The sequence below is a fragment of the Stegodyphus dumicola genome, chromosome 5 (assembly GCF_044657685.1).
Source record: "Stegodyphus dumicola isolate Sdum_Otavi_A_Nest chromosome 5, ASM4465768v1".
NCBI lineage: Eukaryota > Metazoa > Arthropoda > Arachnida > Araneae > Eresidae > Stegodyphus > Stegodyphus dumicola.
In genome coordinates this window covers 137333702-137354859 of record NC_140772.1, presented here as the reverse complement: position 1 = coordinate 137354859, position 21158 = coordinate 137333702, and the positions used below count along the sequence as shown (strand labels likewise).

General features: G+C 32.0%; 1 protein-coding gene across 4 annotated transcripts; it reads left to right on the top strand.

The window, feature by feature from the left end:
- Positions 1–843: 843 nt before the first annotated feature.
- Positions 844–20582, top strand: LOC146997240 (platelet-activating factor acetylhydrolase IB subunit alpha2-like). Of its 4 annotated transcripts, XR_015041242.1 has the most exons (3): positions 845–4761; positions 20088–20198; positions 20353–20384. XR_015041242.1 is itself a non-coding variant. In XM_085817100.1 (2 exons), the coding sequence occupies exons 1-2, from the start codon at positions 4183–4185 to the stop codon at positions 20420–20422; spliced, it is 666 nt and encodes a 221-aa protein (XP_085673226.1). In that variant the 5' UTR covers positions 844–4182; the 3' UTR covers positions 20423–20582. The 4 variants fall into 4 exon arrangements, 3 of the variants coding, with proteins under 3 accessions (XP_085673226.1, XP_085673227.1, XP_085673228.1); XM_085817100.1 differs by lacking the exon at positions 20088–20198 and having other exon boundaries at positions 844–4761; positions 20336–20582; XM_085817101.1 differs by having other exon boundaries at positions 20088–20582.
- The last annotated feature ends 576 nt before the right edge of the window (positions 20583–21158 follow it).

The following is a 21158-nucleotide window of genomic DNA, read 5'->3' as shown; positions in this document are numbered from 1 at the left end:
ATAAACAGATACTGGATGTGCACCTAGAATATGTGAGAAAAGTAGATTTCAGTTATTACCAGTTTTCAGCTGATGTAGCCATGGGTAGACTGTGGTACATTAGTTTTTTTATAATCATAGGCCTGATATATTCAGTAGATAACAGATCTGATGAAATCATAGATCAAGGGATTAATAGATCAATAAAAAAAATGGTGGGAATTTAGGATTTGTTCTCTGTTATGTGCCATACATTCCTTGTTGATCACTAGTTCTAGACAACCTCTAAAGATAGACAGCAGTGAGCTTCGAAAACCTCAGAATAATAATAAATGATTCATCAGATTTTAAAAACACTGCCTTTTCATAAGTGGTATACATACAATAATCAATTTTTGGAAATGAACTAGAAACTAAAAAATTACCTCGCATGCTATATACATTTTATGAACATTGATCACATAGCACACTTCCAAATGGCTATTGATTTCACATTTTTTGTACGAGTTTCCATACTGCATCATCTATCACATTTGAAGTCTTCGATTGGGCAAACATTAAAGAGTGCATTTTTGTACATAATGTACTGTTAATATGTTATGTACAAAATGCACCTGGTGCTCACATGGTATTTTTGTACATAATGTAGCTGGTGCTCACATAACATACACAGCAAAACATTTGTTGTACGTAAAGAAAATTTGGATAATTTCTCATTCTTTACTTGGATTCAATCATTATAATATGCATAATATTTTCAATATTAGAATTTTTAAATCTGATAAATCATTTACAGTAGCCCTAAACAATGGCGCCTGTTCAACTGCACATTAAACGTGGAGGCTGTTTTTTTTCGGGGGGGGGGGGTGTTTAATTTATTTGATTACAGTATAGTAACTTGGCTAAGGGTAGAGGTACTTTCAAAGAGAAGTTAGCTTATACATATTTCATATATGCAGAAAACTATGAAAACACACGTGCAGCCAACCTGTTCACTAGAATGTAAACCCAGGTCGAATTATCAGTATTCAACTACTTTACTGCTTGGCTGCTAGCGAAGCCAGAGCTAGATATTTTATCACCTAAATAGAATAACTGCTGCTTGCAAATTATGCCTTCCAGTTCCTGCCAAAATTCTAAAAATTTTGACGCTCCTATGTCTTGCTGCCCATTGCACTCATACAGGTTGCCCTGGCCACCGATGAGCATTAAACGTGAAGGCAACTGGAATGTAATGGACCATACGATTACACTTGGTTTCAGACCTGTATGGGGATGCATAATGCATGACATAACGTGGCATTTTTTTGATGCAGACCATGGATGTGATCCTTGATGGTGTTGATGTATTAAGATTCATCTGGAAAAAATTCATTTATATTATTTATCCTTCTATTTGCAAAGTTCTATGCACAACTATAGCTGTAGTCACTTATAATGTTCTAACGAGGGTTTGGTTAGGTTACTTGAACATGGCAAAGCATCTAAGGGCTGCTTATTTTTTCTACCAAAGTTAGCTGAAACAATGGTCACTTTAAAAAAAACTACTTTAACTTTTTGCTATGTAGCACTTACTTAGTTCTGAACTGAAGAATAATATAACTGTAACAGCCATACATACAGATTATGTTATCTTAATCAATGAGTCAAACTAGTGAGTTCATTCACCAACTCAGGTAGGAAAAACAGATCAAGTAGGATAGTGTTTTTTTTTTTTTTTTTTTTTTTTTTTAACATAATTAAATATAAAGCATATGTGCTTTAAAAATGATAATTCAAATTGTGACAAAGGTATCTATTTATTATTAATACATGTCAGATTTTTAGAGGTAGTTATTTCCCAGCAATGATGTCTGTGCGTTTTCTTTGGTGGTAAAATAAAAATCTCATAGATTGAAATAATAATCATTCCAAAAGCATATTGCAATGGTAAAGTTCTGATATATGCAAATAAATCATTATGTGGAAGAAAGGAAATTGGTTTGAGGGAAGCACAGCTTATTAATTTTTGTTCATCACAGTTCACAAAGTGTATAACTTACTCAAAATAATTCTAAAATGATGAATTTTGGTACTTTCTAATTTTCTGAACCTCACCAGAATGCTGTGAAAAAGTATTGATGGTCTAAACCATGATGCGAAGAAAAATTTATGTGGCTACACATGTCACTAAAAATCATTTATATGGCAACCCAAGTATACACATAGCATTCTCCCAGACAGCACTTCTCCAGATATTTTCACCAGTGTGGTTGCAGATTATGATCCCTCCTATGGGAATTTCAATACTTCAACATTCGGGTGGACCACATACCGCAGTTTCTGTTGTATCTGGTAAAATCTTTGGCGATGTTGCTTTCTGCATGCATACAACATAAAAGGCATCACATGCCTCTCTTTCCTTTCTCATTTTAGAATTCTGGTGCCAAAATTTTGCAATTTTCTTTTCTTTTTTTTTTTTTTTTTATTATTAAAAAGATTTATAGGGAAAACAACGGTGAAAAAAAGCCTAGAATTGTGCGTGTCTTGTATTGAAGAAGAAAAATGTAAAACAATAGGTGATGGTGGATGCATCGTTGAAATAAAATTTAAAGATATGCAAACAAACATCCTTCTCCTAACTCACCAACAAGTTTGCAAATGCTCTTCAAAGTTGCCAATGAGTTCATGACTTTTCAGTGCCAATGAGTTCATGACTTACCACATCTGTGGTAAGAATGTAAATTCCATATATTTTATGGCTGTTGTTAAAGATGGAATTAAACACAGGAATTTTAATTTAAATATAGGAATTTTAATTTAATAACTTATATTATTATATTTGTTTCCCTTAATGGGAGAGCAAACATAAATATTGGTGCAAAATGTAGTTTAAAATATTAATGGTAAATTTAAAATACATTCAAAATGCAATTTGTCACACTAGATCATCCCCATCTTAAAAAAAAAAAAAAAAAAAAAAAAAAAAGGGTAATGAAGTAGAAATAGATAATGGAAATGACACTGTGTATTTTAAAATATAAATGAAAATTTAGGATAATCCAAGCAATGTTTATGTGTCTAAAAAGTATATTCCTTACTACCTAATGCATACTAAAAGTTACTGATAAAATTAACTGACAAGTTACTTTTAAAACAAGAATATTAAGAGCGATTCCAAGGTTATATTTAATTTAATGGACAGTAGGCAATGTAGGCATATATATTTTGCTGTAAATCGACTGGCAAATGTTATTCAGTAAAGGCAAAGATCCCACGTGTGCTTTCTCTATATAACTACTTTGATCTAGTCCATCATTCACAATATTTTTCCTGGGATTCCATCTCAGAGTGAAAACTGAGATAAATTTAGGTGTATAATTGTAAACTTTGTAATCTTGTTCTTAAAAATGTGGTTGTATCACGATAAAAGATTAATAAACTATGTTAAATATTGTTTTTCCAACATTCCATTAGCAAAATGCTATATGGATATAACCCTCTCAAGCAAATAACCCATTTTCCTTCCTTTGTAATGATCCGGTATTTCTCAAGTGTGTATTGCATAAAGTGAAAATATATATTAACATATGAATTAATTCAGTTGTACATAAAATCACCTCTGACTTAACTGATTTTTTTAAAGGATTAAAACATAACCGCTCTAATCCGAACAAGTATGGCTGGAGTATGAGAAGCTTTACCACGTGACAAAACAAATGACGTCCAAAGCTCTATGTTACGTCTAAATTCTTCTAACCAATAGCAGCGAAGCAGCTCTCACAGCAGGAGGTACAGCGAGTACGTTTTAGGAACATGCATCCCGGGCGCATGTTCCTAAAACGAGTTTTACAGAATTCCGCAAATCGGAACCCGGAAGTGTGTTTTACGTCATCACCGGATATGTACCTTTGATATCTCCGTTGGCAACAAAGCTTGGCGAGCATTTGGCGTTATTTTTTCCCGTAAATTTTTCCGCGTGGTCAAGAATTGGCGCTAATTTAGTTCACGTGTTAATTAGTGAGTGTGAGGTGTGTATTTTTTGCGCCATTTTTCTCGCTTTCCTTCAGCTATTTATCTTCTTTTTTTTCTATTAATAATTATTTGTATTTTGTTATATTTATGATTAGTGTTTGATTTTCATTTAATTTATAGTTGCATTTTATTTACAGCATATATAATTATTGATCTGTGTTTCGATTTGTAGTTGTTTGTTTTGCCGATATGCAACCAAAAAAGATGAAATTGATAATTGGAGATTCAATGGTTAAATATTTGGATGAATATTTACCGGCGAATCTTCTGAATTATGAAGTAGATTTACATTCTTTTCCTGGTGCAACGATAGAAAAGTTAAGACGTAAGATATCCTTTTTGGACAATCGATACCATTTGATTTTGGTACATGTTGGTACCAACAATTCGAATGACAGTGTTGAAGATATTCTTAAAAAGTACGATTGCCTCTTTAAGGATATTAAACGTTTGAACCCGAATATCAATGTTATCATTTCAGATATCCTACCACGTGGTGAAGATTTTTTCACAACTTTAAATCAGCGAGTAGCAGCTTTGAACCGTTTACAGGTAATTAATAGAAAGATTGTAGAAATTAATTCTCAACTTGAAAAGTACTGCCAAAATCGAGAAGCGTTTTTTATTTGCAGGTCGTCTCATCATTTTGGAGCTATGTTATTGGCTAGGGATGGATTACATCTAAACCGTCTGGGGAACAAGAAACTTGCGGCAGTTTTCCTGGATAATATCAAGATTGTTTTGACTTCAAAGCCAGTTTCTACAAAGGTAAGTCCTTTTGTATTGCCTTGTGTTTCATTTACTACATTGGATTTTCCACCTCTGAGTGATTCTTTTGTTTCTGCAAGCCCTTCTTATCCTCTCTATTCAACTGTTTTAAAGCATGGTTGTGCTGTAGATGCTACTAAGAAGGCTAATTCTGATTTGAGAAATGCTGCTAAAGTTGCTTCTAGCTCTCGGCTGAAGAGGGTTGCTATTTCTGGTGCTGGATCTCGTTTTAAATGTGTTGTCCATGGTGGTGACTCTCATTCAAAGAATGCTGTTAACCACACAGATGGTTTTAGTTTGCATCTGCAAAATGATACCACCCCTGGCTCACATCCGAAAAACGTTGCCAACCCAGATGCTAGCTCTCGGTCTCTTTGCATTGCTGGCCATGGTGGTGGATCTCGCCCAAGGAACGCTTCTGTCCATAGAACTGGTTCTGGTTTGCATGTAAGGAATGGGACTAAACCTAGATGTTATCCTAGAAATGTTGCCATATGTAGTGTTGGCTCTCATTTTAAGTATGTCAATGGTTTTAGTTCACGTCCAAGGAATGCTGCTGTCCCGCGTTCTGGTTCTGATTTGCGTCCAAGGAACGTTGCTACCCCTGGCCTAAGTCCTGAGAATGTTGTCATTCCCGGTGTTGGCTGTCATTCTAGACTTGTTGGTGTCCGTGGTACTGGCTGTCATCCGAAGAATGCTGCTTCTGGTTTGCATTCAAGGAATAACGTCGCTCCCAGCCCCTGTCATAGAAATGATATCCTTGCTGATGTTGACTCCTCCAGGCGTGTTGCAGTCCATGGTTCTGGCCGTTTTCTGAGGAGCAGTGCTAGTTCCACTGTTAATTCTTCTACGAACACTACTGTCCCAATTGCTAATTTTCAGAAGAAACCAATTCGTGCTTTTGGTGATGGTTTGTGTCCAAGGAGGGATTTGACTGTTAGTGGCAGTTTGCATCTGAAGAATGCTGCTTCAGCTGTTTTGCGCCTTAAGAAGTGTAATGGCCTACATGGGATCATCACTAAAGAATGCAGTCACTGCTGCTGGTTGTAGTGTACAGCAGGCAAGTGCTGTTTCTTTCAGTGATTGTTATCCATTGTATTGTGCTTCTGTTAGTGGCAAAGGGAGTTTAAAAAATGATTCAACAAATTTTGATATTTCACAACCTAAATTGTGTACAACAAAAGATGATTTTTACTCTGACTTTGCCTCTAGTTATGTTTTGCAGCAAAAAAACATTTCTATGACCAGAAAAAGCACTTCTTGTAGTTCAGGCCTAAGTTTCTTTCACTTTAATAAATTTTGTTTACTAAAAGATCATGTAGAAAGCAGTGAAATTAATTGTCAAGTGAGGAAAAAGTCTATGTGTCCTATTCTGACTGGAGGGGGGGGTCCGAAATTGACTGTAATGCACCATCGCTTTATCCTAGAAAATGTGATATTTGTAAAAAAAAAACTATAAAACTAAAAATTCTTTTAATAATCATAAAAAAAATTGCAAAGAAAAACTTGAAACTGAAAATTTTAAACTTTCAATAACTTCTCCTCAAAGTAATATTCTTATAAACATTGATAATGTATTGAGTGCTAAAAAATTAGAAACCAAAGAATGTATTAGTGATAAAATAGAAATGGCTTATCTTCGTAAATGTGAAATATGCTTAAAAACTTATAAATCGAAGAATTCATTTTATAACCACAAAAAAAAAAAAAAAAAAAAAGTGTTCAAATAAACAAGTACCTGATTTAAAACAAAATTTTTCATCTGTTTACCCTCGGAAATGTCTAAATTGTAATAAATGTTATCCTTGCAAATTATCATTTTTTAAACATAAGAAATTTTGCACAGAAGTTAATAAATTGTATGTATGCTTCATACCTGATTGCCATAAGTCTTTTACATATGTTTTAAATTTTAATAAGCATTTAGCAGAAGAACATAATTTAAATAACCTAACCCATCAACGAGCCCGCCTCTCGGAACGAAATGCTTCGAAAATGGTCGCGTTGTCAGACAACAAACCCCTCCAAAAAAAATCGCTTTCGTTTTCTGAAATCTCTCTAAGATGGCCCAGCCTAAGGCAGGATGTTTGCTTCCCCTTAGTGTGATGGATAAGCCATAAAATTGCCTCCCCGCTATTGAATGCTAAGAAGTAGTTGTTCCGTTTAGTTTCATCTCCCTCCTCTTTCTTTGTACTAGTAGCCTGTAGACTTGTTTCTTTTAACATGTGACTGCCGAATTTTCCGAAATCTTTTTAGAATTTTAGCTTCCAAGCTTGTGAACATTCAATTATTCGACATGTTTTATTTGGCAGTATTTTAAGAAAGATCATTATTTATTTTGTTACACAATTTTTTTACTATTTACTTATCTATTTTATTTAGTTTTAGTAAACCAATTTATTTTGGGAAATTAAATTTTAATCCATTCTTTTACCGACTCAGTTTTCATCACATTATAAGTCCATACATATTTACGATGAGAGTACAATATTTATCAGAAATTTTTGGAAAATTTCGCATATGCATTTATATTTTAGCGTTGAATTTTTTCCACAAGTTGTTCGTTTACTGTCGAGCTCATCTTCGTCTTTTCAGCGTGGAATTGGCAAGCATAATCTTTCTAATATTTTTCGGGATTTTATAGCAATTTCTAGAATTTTGGCGGTTTTCTACAAATATTTTGGTAAGTTTAGCTATTATACAGTTCCTACTATTGTAGAATTTAAAGCCAAAAATGTATTCCTTCGTTGATTTAAGAGATCGCATTTCGAATTTAAACGGAAGTTTAAATGAATTTGATACAATCTTACCACAGACTAGAAAGAATTATTTCTCTGTGTTGGATGGATTTTTCTCACTTTTCTGCATTTGATACATTAAATGCATAAAGCAGAAACTCACAAATAGAATTTAAATAAATTTATTTAAATAAATTTCTATTTTCATTTAAAGTTTGTCATTATTAGCACCTCCCGCAGTTTTATGCAATCATAGGATTTTCCGAATTCTATTAGGTCGTTAACATAATTTCAAGGCCTAATAGAAAAGTGATAATATGGAAAGACTATGTCTTGAGTACCAATAGCCAAGTATTTGTAATTAAATAAAATAATATTGAATACCAGCCGCTTTTTTATTTATTTTTAGTCATATAACAAAAGATAAACAAGAATACTATTACATCTAAGAATTATTTAGTAAATTATTTTGCTAATGTTTTATGAATGAGGAAACATGGTAAAAATGTTTTAATGATTGAATTCACCGTTAAAAATCAAACAAACCCCAAAATTCCTTTTTCCCATAACTTCGTAAAATGTTTTCATTAAATATGATTTGAATGAGTTTTCCAATTCTGTTTTGACTGATATAAATATTATGAAATTAGGATATAAATTATTATTAGTAATAATTTTTGTATTATAACTTAGCAGAATATCGTTTATCGTTAAAAATTATATATAAAAGAATTAAATTTTGAAAAAGAATAAAAAATATAATTAACTGTTCCATTTTCTCCTCTATGCATCTATTTATATAAAAAAAGGAATCTGGCTAGGGAATTTACGACTTGTATATGAACTAAAAATTGGTATCTTGACAAAACTTGTCAGAGCATAAAAAGCTTATATTCTGTGATATTAGTGTATTAATCATACTTCTGTATCCGTAAATGCAGTTTATAATTACCAGCATAAGTATCATAATGGATTTTATTAAAACGACGAAAACTGAATGCATGATCCTAGCATTATCAAAGTACGGCTTTTTATCCCGTTAAGAATTGCTTGGTAGGTAACCAACACAAGTTTTATTTTTGAAATGTTATTCCAAATAAAACAGGAAGCGTTAAACTATATGCATTTTAAACAGTTTTACTTTTTTTTGGAAGGGAACCTGACCTCCGCAGGCTAACTGACACTAAGGTCTCGAAAGACTATTTCTAGTCAATAGTTTTTTCATTCTAGAAATACTCATTATCTAGAGCTATCTTTTTTTCTAGCCATTGTAAACTACAGATATAGTGGGAAAAAATTCTCATTTTACATAATTTTCGGATAATTACATTTTACGTTAAATAATTTTAGATTTTGATTAACGCAATCGATGAATATGGCAGAATAATAGATTGTTGTAAACATTGTAAATTTCAACGTTTTTTATGTAAAGTTTTCAAGTAAACCAAACCAAAGATTATTAAATTAGTCTTATAATGTTTACTGTTTGGTTTTCAGTGTTCTGAATTTGCATTTTAAAAAACATAATTTAAATAATCTTTCTTTACGCTAGTCACTTTTAAAATGTTTACCTATATGTAAACACTTATTAATGTTTAATGTAGCAACTTTGTATGTACTTAACGAAAGACTTAGAGGAATTTATAAAGAAAACTAGTTCACATGGAAAAAATCACGAAATCTTCCCTACAGCCAACGTATTGACCAGAAACCAAAACCAGGTCAAAACACTTATGATCATCTCTTTTATCCACATAGCCATTGGTAAACTTTTCAAACTTATACTTGTTCTTATTGAAGTTATAAACAGAAATGTGAACACTCAGATACTGCCGCTTGTTAAAGTTAGTACAGTCTGCGTCTGATTCTATATCTGCCGAGGTGTTTTTGAAAAAAACTTGAAAGATAATAAATTATGTTACCTGCTGAGTCATCGAAATATTATATATTTGTTTATTGAAACTGAAAATTTTATAATTTTCTATAAAACTGCAATGGAATTATTGCATTGAATAATCTTCAGTGTGATGTAATTAGTGTCCTAAATATAAAAGTATGCAAAAATCAAATTGGAAATTACAGCAAATCAGTCCCTAGAAATATGCTATGCCTGTATTAATCTAGTAGCAATCAATTATTCATGAACATTATAGTATGCATGCCATATAACAATTTGTCAGCAGTACAGGAAACAATTTCGATATGCGTGCCTTTTCTTTTAACATAGTTTTTCTCTCGTTACTTTTAAGATAAACATATAACTTGAAATAGTTTTTCTTCCTCCAGCTTTCACTTATTTATTTCTTAAAATATCTCCACTAAAATCAGAGTGATATTATTAACGATTTTTCTTTATTATATAAATATAAAATTTATCCTTTATTATATAAATAATTGAAATGCTTAAATTTGACATTCTAATAAATATTTTATAGTAACTCTCTGAAAAATTTAACTTCTTTTAAAATGTATGAAAATGAATAAAATCGTGTATTTTTTCCAGTCTTAATGATAATAGAATTTTAGAATCATCAGTTATATATCCGTATTGATTATGAGAAATTATCTAGAATTTGAACTCGGGGTGTAAGTGATAGTAGATCGGACTATCAGTCGGAATGCCTGTGGTTCGTGTTCCGCTGATAGGATAACGGATTTTTCGTGTTTTTTTTTTCCCCCCCCTCATAAAAACGCTATGTCTCTTCAATGGCACCTCAACGAAAACATGTCAGACGATAATTCGTTAACACATGAATTATTCCGACAGTGCCTCGTGCTTCTTCTCTCTCGCCCTTTAAATGAAAACAAATAATAAGGAATTATGCCATTCTCACTATCTTGTTATAAATGGAGGTCCTTCTAGCTAGAATTTGGAAGACCTCCTTATTAGAAGCACAAAGAGGGCACTGCTGAATTTTCGCATTTCTTGCTTCGAAAAAAATCCAATGTATCTGCATGGTATCTTTCTATTTGTGCAGCATTCGAAATTATTCCGCTTTCGCAAATTTTTCAAATTTACTTTTTCTTGTATCGTTATTCCATTTGTCGTATACTGATAGGTGAAACAATGCAGATTTCTGTCTATTTTCTTAAGTTTTCGTATCGGCAGGAAAATATACTGTCACACTTAAAATTGGTTTTAATGCTGAAAATGATTTGATTGTTTGGTTCTATTTTTCCTTTTTCTTCCTTTAAAGATTTATTTTTATTCCATATACTTATTTATTTATTACATTTTAATCTAATAGTCTCCCAAAAACTAAAGCGATAAAAAAGTTCTTTCATTCCAAGATAAAAGAAACTTTCATTATGCTTTGAATTTCTTCAGCAATCTTTCATCAGTAGGATTTATTTTCTTCTTTCACCTACTGATACTATGTGATTCTATATATGTAATATATCTGATTATGTATGTGTGTGAGTGTGTCTAAAGGTTTAATTGATATATATATGTCATCAATGATATATATATATATATATATATATTGCATTTTATAATTTCATTACACAAAAATTTTATACCTTAGGGAGTATATCTTTTATAGTAGATTTTGGGAATGCTTGAATTTTGAGTGAAAAGGAAAGTCAAGATTTCTACTACTTTACCCCGTTCAGTGCTTTCTCTTTTACTGAGGAATTAACATCATAGGAGGGCTGTTTTTGCCCAAAGGTTCGGCCTTTGTGGGAATGGTTAGGGGAAACCGGAAAAGCAAGAAATAATTTTTCATTCATGAATTGACATCTTCAAGAAGCATTGACTCTCAGTGAGTAAAAGACAAACATCTGGAAAGATGTATTTAAGCATAAAATGGTTTTCGAATCCAAATAACATTTATTACATTAATTTAGAGAAATTTTTGTGGATGCAATATATAATATTGAGATAAAAATATAAAAGTAAGTAAAAGAGGGCGATGTAGGGTGATTTCATTGTTCGACTATTCGATACACTATTCGACTATGTTAGAGAAAGGCCTCAAACATAGTACTGTCGGCCCTGTGTTTAGATTTGCTAAATTTACTAAAGCACACGATATCTATCTACCAAGATAAAGGTATTCTACTTCCGACGAGCTTTCTAAGAAACACTTACACGCATTTAGTTTACATGTTGAGAAAAATCATAAAAATTCCATGCATTTGATCTATTTCGTCGCTGAAAATAGAAGCCAAGAAGAATCGATAGTGTTCTCTGGCTTCAGGCACCTAGATTTCTCACTTTGAATTTGGAACTAGAAATATAATTACAAATGTCTTTACTAGGGAAGATCAAAATTCATTATTTTTTCACACATGTAAAATCTGGATAAATACGTTTTCTCGTTTATAAATTACAGAAGATTTTTCAATAATTGCTGATATTTTAAAGGAAACTTTTGATGTATTTGTTTCCTGTAACAGGTCTAAATAATCATTCATTAAAGCCACACTAATTTTAACGATCTGAAAATTAACAAATGAGTTGAACTCTTTCATAATTATAATAAAAAACTTAATTTGGGTTTAAGATTACCTCAGAAGTGATTTTTTTTTTATTTCTTAATTTAGAAGCCTTACAATCCAACAGTTATTTCCCCTATTCAACTACGGCCATATTAGTGGCCGGTAAATACTGGTAGTTCGATTTACACCCTGACGAACGAATACGATGGCTGAATGGTATTTTTCCATGTTTTTCCCTATATATAACATGAATATGAGAGTTTTCTTGTTAAAAAGTCCTCTACGAAGGCATCTCTTTCCTTAAAAGCAGATAGTCCTCGTGTGTTTTGCTGTATTCAAGTAATCCTTACTTTCAAACTACGGCACCTGTCACACTAAATCAAGATTAAAGGTTTCTAAACAAGATTAAAGGTTAATCGGCCTGCGGTGGCCAAGCGCTAATACCGCTGAGTACTGGTAATCCTACATAAGTTCAAATCCTGGTGAACATGCTTGTTCGGTGAAAGTTTTCTACGTTCAATGTGAAGGAAATCTAGTTTTCCTTAGAAAGTCCTCCCTGATAGTTTCCGTCCTCTTGCGCAGATGCCAATTCCATTAAATTTTCTGCATTAAACACAATTGTAATTCTTTCTTTTTAAAGAAATCTCAGGGGAAATAATTGTAAACATCAGCTTCAGTGCGATTATGAATTATTATTTTAAAGTAGTTAACATTTTGAGTGGGAAAAGCATTTTTAATACGCTCATAAACAACCCCTCCTCTAAACTGACATCAAACTGTGTCGATTTCTAAAACAATCTATATAAATATGTTTCCAAAAAATTCTGCTAAAATATTAAAAGTTGTATTTGTAGAGCATTTATTAGTTAGATTTGTGACTACCTACTGAAATTTGTAACCTATAAGGTATTTTCTCCCGCCTTCTTAGCATACCTTCGTGGTGTAATGGTCAGCACGCACGGCGTGTATTCGAGAGGTTGGTGGTTCGAGTGCCGGTGAAGGCATTGCTCCTATTTCACATGTCCTGCTTCGAAATAACCTAATGTTTCTATAGTGGCACCCAAACCAAAAAAGGTGGTGGATGATGATTCTCCGCCGCAAGGATTTGGCGATTCGGTCCCCTAATCCCCAGTCGCCCTTTAAAAGGGAGAGTATATACGGTATTTTCTCCCGCCCTTTTAGTATGCCTTCGTGGTCTCAGTACGCTCGGCGCGCATTCGAGAAGTCCGTGGTTCGCGTCCCGGGTAAGACATTGCTCATTTTTCATGTCTCTTGCTGTTAAAAAAAATGTAATGTCTCTAAAAACCTTCCATTCATCAGAATAGTAATAAAGTCATGAAGCATAGTGGGTAGGGGGGAAAGGAATTTTAAAGAAAAGATTATTTTTACAAAATGACTCAAAATTTCTTGAGACAGTATAAGTAGTTATATAACTCAAATAATTAAATATTTGACCTCTTAATTTTACCAGTATTTCTGTATAGAAATAAAACATTATTAAATATCTTTAATGAGTATCATAGATAGTGGAGCACATCGAGTGAGCTTCACAATATTTTCAAAAGCAGCCACTTTGACAAATGAACAGAACTGTCGGGAATTGCTTATGAATGTCACTTACACGTTTCATAATGCCAAGAATGTTATAAAAATAACGGTTATGCTATATCAACAACTTACCGATCTTTCCAAAGTGCTTAAAAATAGAGCTGTTCCAAAAATTGTATTCAGTTCATTCACGGTGTTTAATCAAAAGCTCGTCGTCGATTTTTGAACTGCTTATCGATAAGCTATTGAATTCAGATTTTGTACAATTACGTTTACGGATGATAATAATTCGATTTAGAGTTTTTAAAATTTAATGTCGAAGAAATTTTTTGCGCTTTCCATTTATGAATAAACTAAAAATCTTAAATTTTTAAGTTTGCATCATTTTACAGAGCGTAAAATAGCTTTTGAAATAAAATTTGCATGAAATTTGTAACCTAATTTCTGATTTGGGGGCGAATTTTGTTTTAAATTTATATATTTTTTCGATTATTTGAGGTAAAAGCATACTTGGAAGTAAAAGACTGAACCAAAAGTAATAATAATAATAATAATAATTTATCGCATAGATTAATGGTAATAAGAGATTACTTAATAGCTTCTTTGCTAAATTCCTGTACAGTTTTATAAGAAGAATCATAGGCTCTTAAATTACGAAATCAAATAATTGAATCGCATTGTCAGATGTATAATATTTATAAATTTATCAAGACAGCCTCACGTTTTTATTATTCGTGATATAAATTTGTAGAAGAATTTTTTAAAGAGAATTATTTAATCTCGTATTCCCATTAAATTACACGATACATTATTTTTAAAACAAAGGGCGTTAGCCGAGAAGGTCTATTAACTTCATTTTTTCATTTTCCGTTGAAAACTATGTCAGTTCACTTTTCAAACTGTTGCTACCACATATTACAGCCCTGTATTATATTTAAAGAAATTAAATAATGGTTTTGGTTTATTAGATTACGGCAGAGCACTCGAGGGCTATCTGCCTTGAAATTAAATAATGAATAATCTGCATAAATATATGTATGTTTCTCGCATTCTGATAAAACAACGGTACCTAGACCCATCCAATTTTGAATAACGTACATTTCCACCCGAATATGGGCATCTCAAAGCCGAGATTTGGAATTTGTTTTATTATATGTTTCCTATTTCGTAAAACTTCAATGAATTTTTTATTAAGAAACTCAACGATTTTAAAGCGAGCAAAGGCAACACTGTATGAAAATAATAATATAAAAAATTATCTTCAACGGGTGAGACTGTGTATGGGAAATTCTAAAGATATGCTCATTTAAAATTTATTTTGCGGTATTGATGTTTAACTGAAGTTTTATGGTTTAAGTGCGAAGAACATGATATTTAAAAATAAAGGTAACCCACAAACCGTTAAAAAACGCCCTTTGGGTGTAATGTAAAATCTGAAAGATTTGCATTCTCAGATTTTTATGTTTGCATTTATTACTTTTATTTTTCTCGTTTTAATTCATTAATGCTCTTATAGGTAAACGTTCATTTTGTAAAAAATTCTATTTTTTATTCAATAACTGCTCTAAAACGGAAATTCTTAAATCCCTTTATATATGCATCCACTTTGTAACTGGTAATAAATTTGTTTCTTTAGAGTCAGTGTAAGGGCTTTATCCCAAAACATCAAGGAGATTTCTCCCCACGCTAATGACAGCCATTACCCATTGTCGTCAGGATTGCATGGACCCTTGTCCCCTTAGGCATTGGGGGTTGGAAGACAAACAAAAATACGGGCTAGTCCTTTTTGGCGTGTTTTTTCGATAATACAAAAACACGGGACTGTCTGTTTTCGAGGGTACATTTAAACTAACAATAATCCGTAACGAACCATTAAGAGACCTGCATAAAAGAACGAGAAAATCCGGGTGAAACCGTTAATGGGTTAAAGAATATTCATTTGAAACAATGAGTTATTTTCAAGATTGGCTAGAACTGGAAGGAACCTCGACATTTACTTCATTCAGAAAGTTTTCTAAAGTAATGAAAAATTCTAAAACTTATCATTATTATTGTTGTCAGTTTACCACACAAGGTTATTCTGATTTTGAAAAAAAAACTAGTCGGAAAAGTGAAAAAGGTACAGTTTCAAAAAGTGTATGTTGTCCGGTCAGAATATGGGCTTGTGAAGAAATGAATAAAATCTCTGTTTTTTACTTTCCTAAACATAATCATGAGCAAAAGTTTGAAAATTGTAAATATCAGCCATTGAAACAAAGTACGCGGTGTTTGATAAAAGCAAATTTACGTTTGTCTGTGCCTCCACAAAAAATAAGGGATATCTTACAAGATGGATCAGGAAATCGCGAGAATAGAAATAATTTCCATGTAAAGGAAAGCTTTGTCTCCCGTAAAACTATTTCTGCTTATTCTAGATATTTAAGCAATTCATTGCGTCCAAGTAGTGATGCAGTTTCTGTTAATTCAATCATTGAAACTTTAAAATGTGAAGCATACAATCCTGTGTTATTATATAAGCCTCAGAATAATTCAACTTTGTATGGTCCAACTGATCTAGATAATCTTCCAAATCATAAAGTATCGTTTGCTCTTGGTCTTCAGACGCGTGAACAGAAAGAAATGATGATAAAAGGTTGTACAGAGATTTTATGTATCGAATCTACACATAAGACTAACCAGTATGATTTTTACCTTCTTAATCTTATAGTACCTGATGAATTTGGTTGTGGCTATCCAGTTGCTCATTTTATTACTAATTTTCTAGATGCTGACACTCTTTATTGTTTATTTAATAGTTTAAAGTGTCATGTACCAAATTTATATGTAAACTGTGTAATGACAGATGATGACAAAGTTACATATCCTGCATTTTCAAAGGTTTTTGGTCAAGATGTTAAGCATCTTTTATGTTCGTGGCACGTACGCCAAAGTTGGTTCCGGCAACTAAATTCTAAAGTGGTAGATAAGGAAGTGCAACAAAAAATGCTAGGAGAATTAACAAATATATTACATGAAAGAAACCAGATCACTTTTCATGATCAAATAAGTAAGTTTTTGAATGACTATTCTAGGAAAAGTAGAGATTTTATTGAATATTTTTCTGAAAATTATAAAAATAGATTAGAGGAATGGGCTTTGTGTTATCGGAACTTTCCACATGCATTTACTGATACTAACATGTACTGTGAATCTTTTCACAATCAGTTGAAAACTGTTTATTTTAAGCGGAGACATAATAGACGATTAGATATTTTAATTTCTACACTTCTGACAATTGAGAAAGATAAATATTTAAATCATACCTATAAATTATACACTAATGTATCTCCCAGAAATTCCATTTCTTGTTTATGTAGGCATCAGAGAGGACTAAAAATTAGGGACAGTGATGTAAATAAATGCTCTGATACTTCTTGGACTGTTTGTTCTCAGACAAAAAATAAAATATATACTGTGCAGCGTCTTTTTGAAATTTGTCCGTGTCAGGATTTTTGCTTTTATAGATGCCCTAAAGTATCATGTGTCTCATTGTGTAGTCACTTGTATCACTGCAATTGCTTAGATAAATTGCTGTGCAAACATATACATAAAGTGCATTCATTCCTTAATAGACAAAATGATTGGGTGTTTAATCCCTCGGGGATTAATCTTGAATTGAATCAGAAATGTGTATTCTGTTAATCATTACAATCCACAAAGTATTGAACAGAGTAAATGCATGTGAAAAGCTTGTAGAAGAATTACTGCAATTAATAAGACAACCAAAAGTCCAAAATGTCATGTTAAAGTGTGTTCATACAACATTAAATTCATTAGTTTCAGAATGTAGAGGAATTTTAAACTCGAATGAAAATTCAAGAGCAGTTTCAAGTGCAGTTTCAGTGTCCAGTTTCACCAAATCAAAAACTTAACCCACAATTGTTTAAAACTTCTAAAAGGAGAAAATTACAGAAATGTCAGCAGAATAAGAATCAAGATTTTAATGATAATGTAGATGACCCAGAAATAAATGAATGTGTGGAAAAGAAAATTAAATTTAAAGCCGTAGCATTTGATTTAAATGACAGTGATAAATATCTATGTGATTTAACCAGTGTTGATCAAAATAAATCATTTTCCCTTCCATTAAAATCTAGCGAAGATATTTCTGAAAGAATTTTACAAATTGGCTGCTATAGTATCAATCGTATTGCTTTAAAGTCTTTAGATTCTTATATCAGTAAAAGTGAAGAATTTTTTATAAAATCGGTTTGTACAGATTTTGTTAGGGGGTGGTTATTTGATGTAATCATAAATGCATTTTTATACAAAATTTTAGAAAGTGATGATCAATATACTTTTGCTGATTCCTCAATTACCCAGCTTATCTTATCTGATGCATTATCACTTGGAAATGTTTTTCCTGTTTCTTTGAAATCTTTCAAATATTTATTGATTCCTGCTTGCATTGATTCTCATTGGGTTCTGATCATAGCAGATTTAAAGAAAAATACCTTTTATTTATATGACTCGTTAATAAATTCATGCAATCCAAAATACATAAACTTAACTAATAAATGGTCTAATGTAATTAACAGTGAGTAACAAATTAACGGTTCATGGGATATTCAGTGTCTACCGCATGCTTTACAAAATGATGAAAGCAGTTGTGGGGTCTTCATCTGTTATTATGCATTTCAACATGTAAATAAATTAGCCTTAAATCTTCCTTTAGATACCCTTCAATTTAGAAAATATATTTATAATATTTTAACTGAGAATGTTCCACCTTGTACACAGGAAAAGATAAATTTATCATCAGCAGAGCAAAACTTTTCAGTAAATGTTAGAATGAATAAAGATTTGATCAAATCATGTTTAAAAATATATGATATTGAAATTACACCATATACGAGGGCTATCCAGAAAGTAGATTATGTTTTGGAATAAAAAAATAAACAAAGTATAGGAAACAAATTTTATTATATACAGATGAAAGCCACACTCAAATACTACTTTTCTACATAGTCACCATACAAATTAAGGCATTTATCGTAGCGATGTACGAGCTTGGAAATTCCTTCGTCGAAAAATTCGGCCGCCTGCGCCTTCAACCACTTCGTTACCTCTTCTTGCCTTCCATCTTGCACAAAACTTGTGGTAACCAAGCTTTTCGCTGATGATTTCGGGCAACAAACTTCGCGAAATTTGTGGAAAACTCAAAGAAAGTTCCGTTATTGTGAAATTTCGATTTTCACGGACTTTAGCATCGACTTTTTCGAGAAGTTCGGCGGTCACTATGCTGGGTCTCCCACTTCGATCTTCGTCGTGAACATTGGTTCGGCCATTTTGAAATCTTATGACCCACTGACGCACTCCACCTTCAGTGATAATGTTGTCCCCATACACTTCACGAAGCTGCCGATAGATTTCTATCGGTTTACAGTTTTTTGCAGTCAGAAACCTTATTACTGAGCGCACCTCGCAGGATTTTCAATTAACGCAGACATTTCAAACCGTCACAGTATCTGAACGGAGCACAGCACGAACCTCTCACTAGCACGGCTAGATGCAGACTGAGCTGCGCAACGCTCTGACCCCAAGATGGCCGCGCTAGCCCCGCCCCTACCGGACACAGACGGAAACGTAATCTACTTCCTGGATGGCCCTCGTATGTTAAAATCTATAGATCCTTTCATAAGTAATGAAGAAGAACACTTGTTTAAATCTGTATCTTCATGTTTTCGAAAAGGATGGCTCTATAATACTATAATTGATGCTTTTTTATTTAAAATATTAAACAGTTATGAAGATTTTGCCTTTGTTAAGTCTAATTTACTAATTCCTAAACCAAATTTTTGTATTAAAGATCCATTACTAACAAGATTGAAATCAGCGAAATTATTTTTTATACCTGCAAATTTAAATTGTCATTAGATATTAATAATAGTAAATATTCCAGATATGGTTTTTGAATTTTATGATCCACAAAATAAATCATGTGGGCAAGAGTATCAAATTTTAATTCATACATGGTGTGAGGTTTTAGCTAAAATATTTGCTACTAGCACTAAATGGAAAATAATTTGTCCTTCACATATTTTGCAAACTGATAATATGAGCTGTGGTGTTTTAGTATGCTACTATGCTTATCAGAGGATTAAAAATCAAAGTTTAAATACGCCAGTTAATATAACTGAATTCCGGAAATTGTTATACAAGCATATAATTTTAAGTGATTGATATATTTAAAGAAATTTAAATTAAGAAATGTTTTTCAGGACAGCATTCCATTCCTTTGGTGATGCTTGAAAAATATAAAGTATAATGGACAAATATTTTGCAATTCATCTGTTGCCATACAGTTTCTATAAAAACACTTTTTTTTTAGTTTGCTTTATTTTGTAATGATGTTATATGGCCAATAAACAAATAAAAATGCTTATGTTTGTATGTAACTTGGTAGTATAAGAGAAAATTGTTAAAGTAGGCAACAATGAACCCTTTTGGCCAGGGTGATACCCCCAATTGTGGATAATAGAGAATAGTTCATTTTATGTTAACAATGCATTCTCGGGGACATACATGCCAAAATTTTCTCTTATTTTTATTATTAAGAGGAATCAGAGAATTTGTACTTAACACTTCATCCCATTGACTGTGAAGGATTTCCTCAGGAATGATTAGTGGTTCTGCACCAATTTTCATGGCCAATGGGATAGTATGCAAGTACTGCAAATTTTTCTGTTCATAAATAAACTCATATCTGATCTCAATCTGATCATTTTTAATATTTCAGGCTTATGTTTGCAAAATGAATAGTGCATTGTTTTCAGTGATCTTGGCTGTTTCACAATTGAATTTAGTCTTCTTTATTTTTCAGTAAACGATTGGCAGGAATCTGGTATGTATTTAAAAAGTCAAGAGCAAGCTCTGCCAGGAGAATTTTCTGAAACTGAAACTCATAAATTTTTGAGTAATATGGTTGAATAATAATATTTATACTCTAGTCAAGGAATTTTATCTGATATGTCTTTATTTTCAGAAATAAAAGATGAATAAAAACTTTGTAAAATAATTATGTATTCTGAATAAAGTCTGGGGAAAAAATTATCCATTGTTGAATTATTTTTTACTGAAAATTACTCTACATATTAGGAATTAGTCATATCTATGAAGCATAATATAAGTAGTGTTTCTTACAAGACATTGACTAATACATTATCCCAATTTCTTCTTAAATAAAATATATTTTCATTCTTTATTTCATCATCCATGATATCAATTGATTTTCATTAAGATTAAAAAACACTATAGTCACTTAAAAATGTGGACACTTTTTTTTTTCGCTGGTTAATAAGAGTACTTGCATATTTGTTAAGTTTCAGTACGTAAAGCTGTATACAAATTAAACTTTCAAACATTCCAATATCAAAAGAGCTACCAATAATTAGATATTTTAATTTTTCAACATTCAAAAACAAAGAAATAGGAGTGAACTTGCTGCTAATCAAAAAGATGAATATACTGGTCTTATAATAATTATGAAAAATGAGTGCTAAAGTTACAGCCCATTTTTTAATTTTTAACTATTGCAAAATAAGGAGGCTTAAAAGTTTGTGTGTCAGGCAAAGGGCTTGTGGTCTTTCACACAGAAGAGTGTAGCCAGACTTATATTAAAGCATTCAG